Genomic DNA, 12,631 nt, shown 5'->3' with positions numbered 1-12,631 from the left:
ACTTTCATGAAGTTATTTTGGGTTTTCCTATTTCATATTTTATAACTTCTAATTTTATTGTATAAGTTATACTTTCATCTTTATATATTTCATCTTTATGTATTCTTATATTATAACTTTATAATTTTATTTTATAACTTCTAATTTCATCTTTATATATTCTTATATTAATAAAAATTTATTTCTTATTTTATAACTTTTTAATTTTATTTTATAATTTCTAATTTCATCTTTATATATACTTATATCAATAAACATATACTTATATTAATAAACATTTATTTCATATTTTATAACTTCTAATTTTATTTTTACTAGCGTGTTGACAGGCACTACCGTGCCTGTTAACCCGTTTTCCTATTGTTTGTAATGTGTATTCTACATATTAAGTTGTATTATATATTGTAATTTGCAGTTGAATATATATTCGTTTGAGGTAATTGTTCAATCTTAAAGAAATGATACATATACAATTGTGTTCATCAAGAATAGAGTCTTGATATCTTCACTTAATTTTATTTTCTAGCGTGTTAACACACTGTCTGTCAACCCAATTTCCTATCGTTTGTAATGTGTAGTCTGAATGTTTTAAATGTCAAATATTCACATACTCTTTACTCAATGGCACACATTGTGACCAATGCAATATATTTCATGCATTCCTATTTTTTAATTTAATGGATATGCATTGTGACCAATGCAATAGATTTACTCAATAGATTTTAATTAATTAGATAAAAAATCACTTTTATATGTAGAATACACAATACAAATGATAGGAAATTGGATTGACAGACTCGGTAGTGTCTGTTAACACGCTAGAAAATAAAATTAAGTGAAGATATCAAGACTCTATTCTTGATGAACACAATTGTATATGTATCATTTCTTTAAGATTGAACAATTACCTCAAACGAATATATATTCAATTGCAAATTACAATATATAATACAACTTAATATGTAAAATACACATTACAAACAATAGGAAAGCGGGTTGATCTGTCAACACGCTAGTATAAATAGCAAATATTCATTTGTGAAAATTAATATTGATTTTATAATTTTATTTTAAATATTCTGCATTTATTATATGTGACTAACATAGTTTAAACTTTAAACTTTAATGTTAAGAATTTTCTAAAAATAAATGAGAGAATAAAATTTATTAACTTTTTTGTTTGTGATAAAAGAAAATAGTAGATAAAAGGTGATAGTATTGATGTTTTACAATGTAATTACCATAGTATCGCTAATCCAAAATAGATGCATACCCAACTTCATAATTGGGTTATCTGACTAGACCCGACCCTGATTCTAGTACCTTCTCCCAAGTTTGTGCTGAATTCAGAATTCTCTCTCCATCTCTAGAACTTTCGCAACAAATTTGAAGGCCTTAAGCATATGATAATAATGTATATATACATAATAATAATAACTACAAAGCTTGAAGAGTGGAACTTACTTTTGTATTCGCTGAAGGATTATACATATAGAATCAGAAAATGGAATGCATTAATAAGAACGTGGAGCAGATTGTGGACGTTGGATCGGTGGTTGAAGCGGTTTCCACGGATGTTGGTGACGCACCTCTCTACACTGTTGAAAGCCTCTGCATGCGTTGTGGTGAAAATGTATATTCTCTCTCTCTCTATCATTTTATTTAATTATAAGGAACTTTCATTTATCTTACTTTTTATTATGCCATGTTTCTCAGGGTATCACCAGATTTTTGTTCACTTCCATTCCTAATTTCAGAAAGGTACCTCTTATTTGTTACTCCTTTTTTTGAGGATGTGTCATTTGAAATGTTATTTTTGTTTTTAATCTTACTTACACTAGTAATTGAGAGTGAAGTTGTAAGGTTGCTTGACTCGTAGTCTGAATTTCAAATACCTGAACACTTTATTCGCCCTGTAGTTGGACTAATCCTTTTCTGATACTTCAGTCATTTGTTACGTACTTTAATTCAATTAGATATTGTTTTCTCTTTTCATCTCTTATATCTGTCAATTATTTTTCTAGGAATATAATCCTTTTTCACTCGTGCCTTTTTATTGCAGATTTTGTTGTCGGCTTTTGAATGTATTCACTGTAGTGAGAGGTAAGCTGCCCTTAATCTATGTCCTATTAAAATTGTATGTTTTGAATGAAATTGCGGTTATTGGTGTTCCTTGAAAGCTAATTTTACTGTGTCTTTGTTTGCCCATTAGGAACAATGAAGTGCAGTTTGCAGGCGAAATTCAACCGCGAGGTTGCAATTACTCTCTGAAAGTCCCATCAGGCGATCCAAAGGTTGTGTTGATTTGGAATGTTGTTCTATATTCTTTAAAAAAAATGTTTTGCTTTTGTGTGTATTTTATTGAATCAGGTATGATAAGCATCTAATTGATGGAAAGAAAGTAGCCATCTTAATATTATTTCACCTTTATTACATTCCTTTTTTCCCTCTTTTACCTGCCATTTCGGAATGGAAATTGTAATTATAAATGTAACTTGAAACTAGGAGGCATTGGGAAAGAAAAAATGTATACATGTTTGTTATATGGATTACGGAGTAAGGAAGTATTGAAGTTAATGATTGTGATTTCATGCATACTGTGATTAAACTAAGTATACATGATTGTGCTTTTTGTTATAGATTCTACCTATTTGTTTGTAACATTGACTTATTGATAATTTTATTGGATGCAGATGCTCAATAGGCAAGTGGTAAAATCAGAATCTGCTACCATTAAGGTACTTAAATTAATCTTTAACTTAATATATTTTTGTTTAACTTATTAACATCTCTCTCTTGGTGTGTGTATTTGTGTGAAGACCTAAGAAAACAATAGGAGAAACAATTTGAAAAGACCTTGCTATAAAGGGATTTGTCGGAATTTTGGTTTTATAGATCTAATGATGACTAATCATGTGATTGATCATACCTAGTGGGGTAAGGGCTGGTTGTTCTTCATGCTACCAAATGTACTGTGTTGTCAGTTGTCACTAACAAGATTTTAATTTTTGAAAACTGGACCAAAAACCCAGAAGAAATAAAGCTAAACTGAATTGACACTATGGGGAGTAACAACTTCCATTACATAAGAGACTGATTCCTACAGCAACTAACAGGATACTAATTGCTGGATATCTAATTAGCTAAATGCTTATGATATTTTACATATGCATCATCTTAACTTTTTAGTTATGCACTTATGCATAAATCAGGATTTCCAGATATGTAAGATTCATCTTTGCTGGTCCCCATTGTTTTAATAAATATGATTTTCAAATCTATATGATTCATTATTGAAAATTTGAAGTATTCAGAGAATACATATTAGTTTACTATATGTTTTTGGTTGGGCTTGGCACAACGGTAAGACTACTGCTTAGTGACCATGAGTTCAAAGGTTCAACTTTTGGAAACAGCCTCTCCGCTTACAGGGGTAAGGACACGTATATCTACCCTCCCCAGACCCTACTAGGTGGGAAATGCCTGCACCGAGCCACCCTTTTTTATGTCTTGGGTTGGGCTTATCTGTGTTGTACTTCTTGTGTATCATGCATTGTTCTGTGCATTATTTCTCAGTATAAATATATAAGTGGAGACTAACTATGGTTAAGTCATTCCTATTCCCGATTTCCTCTAACAAAGTATAATAAATTTATTCAAATTGTTTATGTAATGGGAACTTAACTAGATGTATGATTGTGTAGATACCAGAATTGGATTTTGAGATTCCACCAGAGGCTCAGCGTGGTAGTCTGTCAACGGTACGTCTGATACATATTTAATCTATTTGGTTTTTTCCCACCTAACATTGTTGGTGTCCATCATTTTTGGCTTGTTTGTCATTTAACTTTCCATTGTATCATTACACATCCCTTCTTTGCAAGTCAAAACAATAGCCATGGAAAATAGGATAAGCATGTTATCCTTTCTATTCTGCAGATTTTTGTTAGTGTTTATCAGAGGCAAAAATGTTGATCAGAACTGATAATGGTTATATATATTTGTAATAGACATGTAAAATGTGGGTGTTAGACTGTTAGAGCTCTAATGTTAAGTATTCTATGTAGATTCATCTCTTAAGTCATGATTAGTTGAGCATTTGTTTTCAAATGATTTGAGAATATTGGTTTCTGGTGTAATTATAGGTGGAAGGGATACTAATGAGAGCTGCCGATGAACTTCAAGCGCTTCAAGAGGAACGCAAAGTACAATTTGTTACTGTGCTATATTATTGTTTGGTATAAGTTTCTCTCTTAGTAATTCAATGACTTTTTATATGTTCTTGAAAGTGTCTCCAGAGACAGCTGAAGCAATTGATCAGTTCTTGGTGAAATTGCGAGCCTGTGCAACTGGAGAGTCACCATTTACATTCTTTCTTGACGATCCTGCTGGAAACAGCTTCATTGAAAACCCGTAAGATATTTTCTTGTGATTTTCTGTTTGTGTGTGGATAAAGTAGCTTTATTAGAAAAGAGATTTGGGAAGTATAGGGTAAGGATATCCTCATTCAAAATAACATCTATGGGGGAAAATTCTCTATCTTAGTAGAGCTTACCAATTTTGTTGTCTATACATGGTAGACTTTGAAGTTACCATTAGCTGACCACCACAGAGAAGCTAAGAAAACCACCACTTCACCAAAGGGCCTTGGGTTTCTTAGTTCTCCCAAATCCACCATACATGAAAAATTGCTCCAAACTCTCTGGTAATCATGGAAACCTTTACTGCACAACTATCAACCAGCTGGGCAATGCAGAAATAAATTTATGCTAGTGTTAGACTGAGAGGAAATATTGCACACTATTAGGAAAGGGAGAGAGCATTCAGTTTTTTTGGGCCTTTATGCCTGCAGCAAATGTTGCATATTGTTACCAAATTACCCAGGCGGCAAGCCTAAAGCCCTCTCTCTTCTAGGCTTGCGTAAAATTTTCCAATTAACACATCCCTCTTGATAACCCTCATTCTTCCTAAGTTTCATGGTTTTCATTGTCCTGGCCACAAATTGACAAGGGAGTGTAGAAATAGAAGGGGTGCTATATGAAGGATGTTTGAATAAGCGTAATTGTGCCCTTCTAAACTTGATTATTTCAAAGTTGTGTTCTTTTAGTGGATGTTAGTTCCACTTGTTAGATTAATTTTTTTATCGGATTGGTGCCATCCAAATCATTACATGTTGCATCTTATAATATTTTATTGTTAGCCATTTTGGATGGAAACCTTGTATTTGTTAGGAGGCAGTCTTTAGCCTGTGTTTGGTGTATTTTAACATTAGTCAAACCTTATAACTGCTTTTATTTTTTTGTAAGTGTAGAGTATAACTAGAACTATGTGAATAGGTTTACACCATCATCTGATCCATCACTGACTATCAAGTTTTATGAGCGAACTCCTGAGCAACAAGCGTTATTGGGATATCTCGTTGATTCTACACAGATTGCTCATGATGGAGCACTAGCAGGGGGTGAAGCTGGGGTATCTGGTCAAGTGAGGAGAGAACCACACGGGTCAATAGGGGCAGCAGCCGGTCATCGGGCAATTGCACAGAGTAATAGTGCAGAAATTGCAGATGCCTTGTTTTGGTATACTGCACCAGAAGAGGTATGCCATGGTGAACTGTATGGTACTGACTACTGATCTTTTTTTTGCTTGTTTGTGCATTCAGTGTGATACTGCTGCTTGTTCTGGGCAGGTGATGACTTTCCCATCAACTTGTGGTGCTTGTGCCACTAAGTGCGAGACTCGGATGTTTGTTACCAGTATCCTTTTACCTTCTCTCATATTGCACTTGGATATTATTTAGAAGGTTCATCCATCATTTTAGCATCAATAGAAATCATAGTTTAAATTGAATGGCTTGAAGGATTCGTATTGTGTATGGAAGAGAGCACACAGATTTGTGATGGAAAACTGAAATCATTAAAGGGTTGGTTTTGTTATAACAATTAACTTGTTCCCTCCTTTTTTCTTTTTTTCAACCTTTTTTGTCGATATATGTATTTTCAGTTGAAGTTTGAAGCTTTAGGGCCAGCCCTTCAGTATGCGTAGAGAATATTTTTTGAACCATATGTCAGAAAGAAATTCTAAAGTAATCTGTATTATCTAATATAGCACAAACACTTTAGATCCAAGCTAGTTACTCATGATTAGGTAAAGAATGCTAGATAAAATTGATATTGATTTATGTTCCCTGGTAACAAGAGTTGTATATTCTGGAATCTGTCAATTCTATATTATTATTTTATAAGCCAGCATGAGCTATGTGTCTAATTAGTTCTTCTATACACTCTGTCAAGCTTAACGATATGCAGATATTCCATACTTCCAAGAAGTAATCGTTATGGCATCCACATGTGATGCTTGTGGTTACCGCAACTCTGAGGTATAAGCTGATTTCTTGAGTGTAGTTCTCTATTTTTTTAGGGCTGGGATACTTATTGTTCTCCACCATGCAGTTGAAACCCGGTGGACGAATTCCTGAAAAAGGAAAAAGGATCACTCTTCAGGTGAAGAATGTTAATGACCTAAGCCGTGATGTAATAAAGGTTTGTCATCGCTATCAAGATTTTGACTGACCTCAATACATGCAGTGCATTAGTTAATTTTATTTATGTGTTGAGTGGTTAAATATTGGATCTTGTAGCTACTTTTGCATGTACTGGACCTATCTTTTTAAACATTTATTATTTATTTCTGATGGGTATTTACTATGCACTAGAAACAATAAGAGGCCTTTTGTTATTAGAAGAGACTTGGATTATTGATGTTATCATTTGCAAGCTTAGGACAGCAGCTATAAGCCTCACAACCGTTTGTAGGAAGTGTTATCATTTGAAGGGATCAAGAAAAAAGCTGTTTAGGTGGACTCTTCCATAGAGTCAGTTTTAAAATTGTAATCTGGCCTCATTATTAAGTGGTATACTTAGGATGATTGTTCTAACTGTACTTACAGAGGTTTTTATATTCAATATAAGCCTGTAAAAAGATGTGGTGGTGTTATATATTAATTCTCTCATCATTATTTTTGTTCTTTAGCTCAGTGTTTATTTTCTGTTTGTCTTATCATTTAAACATTAATCATCTGTGATTTCATTCCTAGAAATATGATTTATATATTTCCGGATACTCGTTCTTAAAATCAGAACTGGTCTCATTATAGATACCCTCATCTTTCCACATCCCTCTTATATACATATGTATAATTTCAAAGCATTGACTGACGAATGCTATTTTTTGGGTTCCATTAGTCTGATACTGCTAGTGTAGAAGTTCCTGAACTTGACTTGGAGCTGACAAGTGGCACTCTTGGAGGAGTTGTTACAACTGTTGAAGGTTTAATTACAAAAATTAGTGAAAGTAAGTGTTACTCTCTCTCTCTCACACACACAAACAGAACATTTTATCTTATGGAGGCAGGTTAATTAGTGTGCTAAGTGCTAACCTTTGTGGAATTGAAAAGAAAAAGACAACAAACAGAACATTGGTACTGATAGTATGCATTATTTTTTGAGCTCCCCATGAACATAGTCAATATTTTTGTAGAACTTTCTAGCATCATCTAGACATTCATCTGAACATTGTTAAATCTTTTAATCCAAGTTGTCTACATTAAATATATTGGAACAGCCTTCTAAAAAGCAAAAGTGTCATTTGTTTTTGCAAAAATGGATTTTGTGTTGTTCTCGTTCCATCCACATATCTAAGTTTTTTTTGTTCCGGTTGTGTGATTATTTTAAATATGAATTATATATCTCTGATTAAATGTGATTTTCATGTACAGGCCTCGAGAGGGTCCATGGATTTACTTTTGGAGACAGTCTGGAAGAAAATAGAAAAATCAAATGGCTTGACTTTAGAGCGAGGCTAACCAAGGTAAGCGCATTACCATCACATCCCATGTTTATTATTTTCTTATATGTACCTAGGGACAGAGTATAGTTGCTCAGATCATAATTCATTTACTGCATTACCATCACATCCCGTGTTATTATTTGTTCTTTACACAGTTTCTTGTGTACACAGTTTCTTGTGAGGCATGTTTTTTTGGGGGAACGGGGTATAAAAGGTGTAAGAATAAATGACTATAAGTATTTAGTTCATTTGTGTTTCTACAATTACCTTATCTTGTATTATATATTTTGTTCTATTTTGGGTGGATCATGTCTCTAAAAAGTTTCTTTTTTTGATTTGTAAAAAGAACTGAAAATAACACAAAAGGAATAAATAATCCATGTAATTTTAACCAAGGATATATCCTCATAAGGAACACATGACCTTACCATGGCCAGTGGTCTATTCAACGCGCTTTTGATTGTCAGCAAAAATAGTCCAATGCTTTCTCTCTAGTACAATCAATATCTTTCTGTCTTTGAACTTTGAAGGCTTTATTTTGAACTTATAACTTCATTGTCTTTGACACCATTTCTTTCATCTAGGTCTTACCTCATTTCATTTTGTGCAGCTTCTTAGCTTGGAAGAACCTTGGACTTTAATTCTTGATGATGCACTGGCCAATTCTTTTGTAGCACCTGCAACTGATGATTTAAAAGATGACAAACAATTAATGTGTAAGTTTGTCTTCAACATACAACTAAAATTGAAACTGCTGTATCCTTGGCCTGGTCCCCTTGTGGCACACAAGGGTATTCTGCATCATCAGGTCATGCTTCACTTATTGAGATTATAGTTTCTTATGTTCTCTCAATAGATGGTTAAATTAAAATGAAAGAATATATTTCCATGCCTTTAGTTTTATTGCCTTATGTGCTTGATCATATAACTATATAAGATGCCATTTTCGATGTACTCTTTATTGATGGAATGAGTTTTTCTTCCGTTAGGGTAAAATAGATTGTGTCAGGTTTCAACTGAAGTACCACCATGGAAACAAACAAAAAGATTAACGTGCCAATGATGATCTGATTACTTTTGACATTTGAGCATGTGTTCTAACCTTTTACTTTATTGAACAACATCCATGCGCCCTTATGAACATGCATAATTGGAATCGTGTGATAAGTGGGTATATTCATCTCTACACGAAATATAATTTAGTATGTGAAATTATGAGTACAACCTAGTATCATACCTGTCTGCAAACTTCTTTATATTTGATATACTTATGCTTGACTTTTATGTTTTGGCAATTTTGTCATCATGGTATCTCCAGTTGAAGAATATGAGAGGTCATGGGAGCAAAATGAAGAATTAGGTCTGAACGACATTGACACTTCTTCTGCAGATGCTGCTTATGAATCAGCAAATACTACTAAAATTGAATGAATGTGTCCTCCACAAAATAACGTCTCAATTCATCCTATTTCATCAGATCCGGATGTGATATGGTTCCTATGTGATATGGTTCCGAAGGATGAACTGTCCACTGATCCCACCTAGTGAAATTGAAGGCTTGGTTGTTGATGTATTTTCCTTTCTTTTCCGTCCTGGGCCAAGAAAGGAAGAATTTGTGTTAGTTTGGTATTCTTAGGTAAAAATAGAATGTCAGAGGTCTTGACCCTCGTGTAAAGGCTAAATGGTATCATGTATGTGATAGTGTTGCATCAAATAGTTTGATATTTTTAACTTATACTGTTCAGTTATTCCTATGTTATTATTCCTTTGCATCAATCAATACAAATGGGATACAACTATGATCAGATAAATTATTTTATTTGAGTTGACATATGAGAGCCACTGAGCATAACCCTATGAAATGAGGCATGGAATGGACTAATATTAGTGATGAGTTGAGAACAGGAATTGAGCTGTGTTTGAATTTTCTGTTGTTCCTAAGTAGCTCAGTGGTGGAGGGTAGGTTGGAATACTACTTGAGATTTGATTCATTGGGTCCTAACGAAACATGCTAATTTAATTATAATTTAGATTTGGTGGTTTAAAGATGATATATTGATATTTATATGATGCATGTTCTTTGTTTTCTATGTGAAAGTTGCACAAGTCAGTTCTGTAAGGGTTTGGAAAAGGAGATGGGTTCACCTTTTGTGCCAGTATTTCTTCGTAGAACTTTGATCAAATCAATCTTAGCATAATCGTTACAAGATTCATTTGCATACTGGGCATGTTTAATATGCAATTTTTGTTGATTAGTAAATACTGTTCAATTTCAGCATCGTACCCATTATACGTTAGTGTATTGATTTAATAAAATGAATAACTAATCTGAAGCCAAAACAAGTTAGAAGATGAATTTGAAAAAAATAAGGAAGTAGATATATGTTTTTTGGCTCATTAATTTCAGTTCTACATAATACTAAAATATTGAATCGAACAAAAATATATATTTTTGCAAGCCCATAAGAAAGAAAAAGTAAAGAGCTCTAAGTCCTTATTTGGCAATTAAACAACTAAGAAAGAAAAAAATGACAATAACAAAGTGCTTTGGCTCAGCAACTGCAACATGTGTCAGTGCTCCTCACCCTTATACTAAAGATAATTGTAAATATCCATGTAACATATTTGCAACTTCTTCAACAATATCTTCAACTACAACCAATGTTACAAGAAGACCTTTATCTCTGTCTCTCATCTCCACTGCTTTCTCTTCACTCATATTCTCACCCCCTCCTTCATATTCTTCTCCCTCTCCTTCTTCAAAGTTTCCTATATCAAACTTCTTTGAGGTTCCAAATTCTAGTGGCCTTAAGGTTTTGGACCTCCTTGTCGGTTCAGGTGAAATTCCTTCAGATGGGGACCAGGTTTTTCTCCCTTTCATATACATGCAATAGTTATTTCCTTCAAAATAGCTTCTTTTATGCCTTGATGGATTTGTTTTGTTTGTAGTGTAAGAAATTTTGTTTTTTAGGATTATGCTTATAGAGTAATTAGCACATAGTTTGTAAATGTTTTATTCTATTATATGTTTATTATGATTTAGTTATAAGTATGATGTTGTTATTTATTGTTTAAGGTTGCAATTCACTACTATGGTAGGCTAGCTGCAAAACAAGGATGGCGCTTTGACTCTACCTATGACCATAAAGATGAGAATGGTGATCCTAATCCTTTTGTTTTTGTCCTTGGAGCTGGCAAGGTAAACCTAACTATCATTGTTTGTAGCATCTGTTTGTGACTTTAGTTCATTTTGACTCATTAAGCATCTAATTTCATAAGGGTCATTGTGGCATATAAAAAGTCTTCATGGTTAGTTCCTTTTGCTCTTATGTTAAAATAAAGTAGTACACTACCCAAATTTATATCTTTAGCCTTTATGTTCTGTAGAATGGTTATTCAAGTTTCACTAATGCTACCGATGCGCTTTGATTCTACCAACTCACACATATGTTGTCACCGCATATTAGCATAGTTTTCATTATTTCCACATCCTTTTTTTGTACACTTGCATTCTTCCATTTCACATTCACATATGTGAGGTGATTGTGCTTGGTGATGACATGCACCAAACATCATTCTTCAAGTTTTTAGCAGATGGACTGTCAAAATGTCCTTACTTATCTTGAATCTTACTTGAATTGGTGCTATTGCATTCTTTCCTATGCTTTTATTGTATGCTATATTAAGAAATGATCTTGCCATATTGGAATCAAATGCTATATTTCCAGGTTATAGCCGGAATTGATTTGGCAGTGAGATCGATGAAAGTAGGTGGTATCCGGAGAGTCATCATACCTCCATCCCTTGGGTATAAAGACACATCTCGGGAGCCCATCCCACCTAATGTATGCAACTCTTCTGCTCCCCACTTATATCATAATATGCTTTAATTGATTGGGTTGTTGTATGCAATGGAAATGTTAATCCTTAATGTTTTTTCATTATGGTAAAAATTGTGAGCCATATTTGTTTTCTCCTGTTTGAATATTTTATTATCAAACTGTTTTCTTTAGTTCTTACACTGCTAATTTTTTTTTTTTCCTTCAACTTTTCTCCACAAAAAATGGAAGTTCTTTGACAGGCAAAGGCTGTTCACTACTATTTTTAATCCAACTCGTCTCGCAAATGGAGAAGGCTCCACTTTGGGAACACTTATATTTGATATTGAACTGGTTAGTTTGAGGAGTCAGTGAAATCATGAAATTATGTAACACTCCAATGTATGCTTTATCTGTTACTATTAGTTAATCCCTTATGCATGATCTTTATTATGCAATGTTAATATCAGTTTTTGTCTTTGCCGATGATTACAGTAAAGTTGATTGTCATGTTCCATGGTATTCAATATTTGCAGTATCATATATATTTTGGTTTAGTATAGTTTGTGCAATTATATCATAAGGCCAACTTGATAGGCGCAAGCTAGTAATTTGTATTTATTCTTAAAATGAATTTCTCTGTTTCAGCCATTGTAGTTTATGACTGTTTGTGGGTATTACTTTGTAAGAGTGAGAATGGAAAATTGGAAAATTGAGTGGTAAAAATGTGACTTCATTCTAAAGATATACTTGCACAATAATTGAGTTTCATTATGCAGGGATGATCACTGTCAAATTGAAATTTCTTCAAATTCAAGGATTAAAGGTGTCTTAATGTCTTATAAAGATATGACAACTAAAGATTGCTTATATACTCCAACTTGTTAATATGAAAAAAGAAAGATGTAATATGTGTTGGTGTTGAGCTTATATTCTTTTTGTGCACCATTGCTGAGAGAACCATC

General features: G+C 33.3%; 2 protein-coding genes across 3 annotated transcripts; both read left to right on the top strand.

Annotated features, from left to right (window-relative positions):
* Positions 1,408–9,286, top strand: LOC109330527 (zinc finger protein ZPR1-like). The gene is made up of 16 exons (XM_019564742.1): positions 1,408–1,633; positions 1,717–1,761; positions 2,063–2,103; positions 2,213–2,294; positions 2,694–2,738; positions 3,705–3,761; positions 4,146–4,205; positions 4,286–4,413; positions 5,337–5,598; positions 5,690–5,756; positions 6,309–6,379; positions 6,453–6,542; positions 7,245–7,353; positions 7,778–7,869; positions 8,459–8,564; positions 9,167–9,286. Exons 1-16 carry the CDS (start codon positions 1,505–1,507, stop codon positions 9,277–9,279), a joined length of 1,497 nt encoding a protein of 498 aa, XP_019420287.1. The 5' UTR covers positions 1,408–1,504; the 3' UTR covers positions 9,280–9,286.
* On the top strand, positions 10,346–12,228 carry LOC109330614 (peptidyl-prolyl cis-trans isomerase FKBP17-1, chloroplastic). 2 transcript variants are annotated; one of them, XM_019564864.1, is made up of 4 exons: positions 10,346–10,712; positions 10,925–11,047; positions 11,577–11,693; positions 11,930–12,046. In XM_019564864.1, the coding sequence occupies exons 1-4, from the start codon at positions 10,377–10,379 to the stop codon at positions 11,954–11,956; spliced, it is 603 nt and encodes a 200-aa protein (XP_019420409.1). In that variant the 5' UTR covers positions 10,346–10,376; the 3' UTR covers positions 11,957–12,046. The 2 variants fall into 2 exon arrangements, with proteins under 2 accessions (XP_019420409.1, XP_019420408.1); XM_019564863.1 differs by having other exon boundaries at positions 10,351–10,712; positions 11,919–12,228.

The sequence above is a fragment of the Lupinus angustifolius genome, chromosome LG17, assembly GCF_001865875.1.
Source record: "Lupinus angustifolius cultivar Tanjil chromosome LG17, LupAngTanjil_v1.0, whole genome shotgun sequence".
NCBI lineage: Eukaryota > Viridiplantae > Streptophyta > Magnoliopsida > Fabales > Fabaceae > Lupinus > Lupinus angustifolius.
The sequence above is the reverse complement of the archived record's forward strand: the minus strand, read 5'-3'. Positions and strand labels throughout refer to the sequence as shown.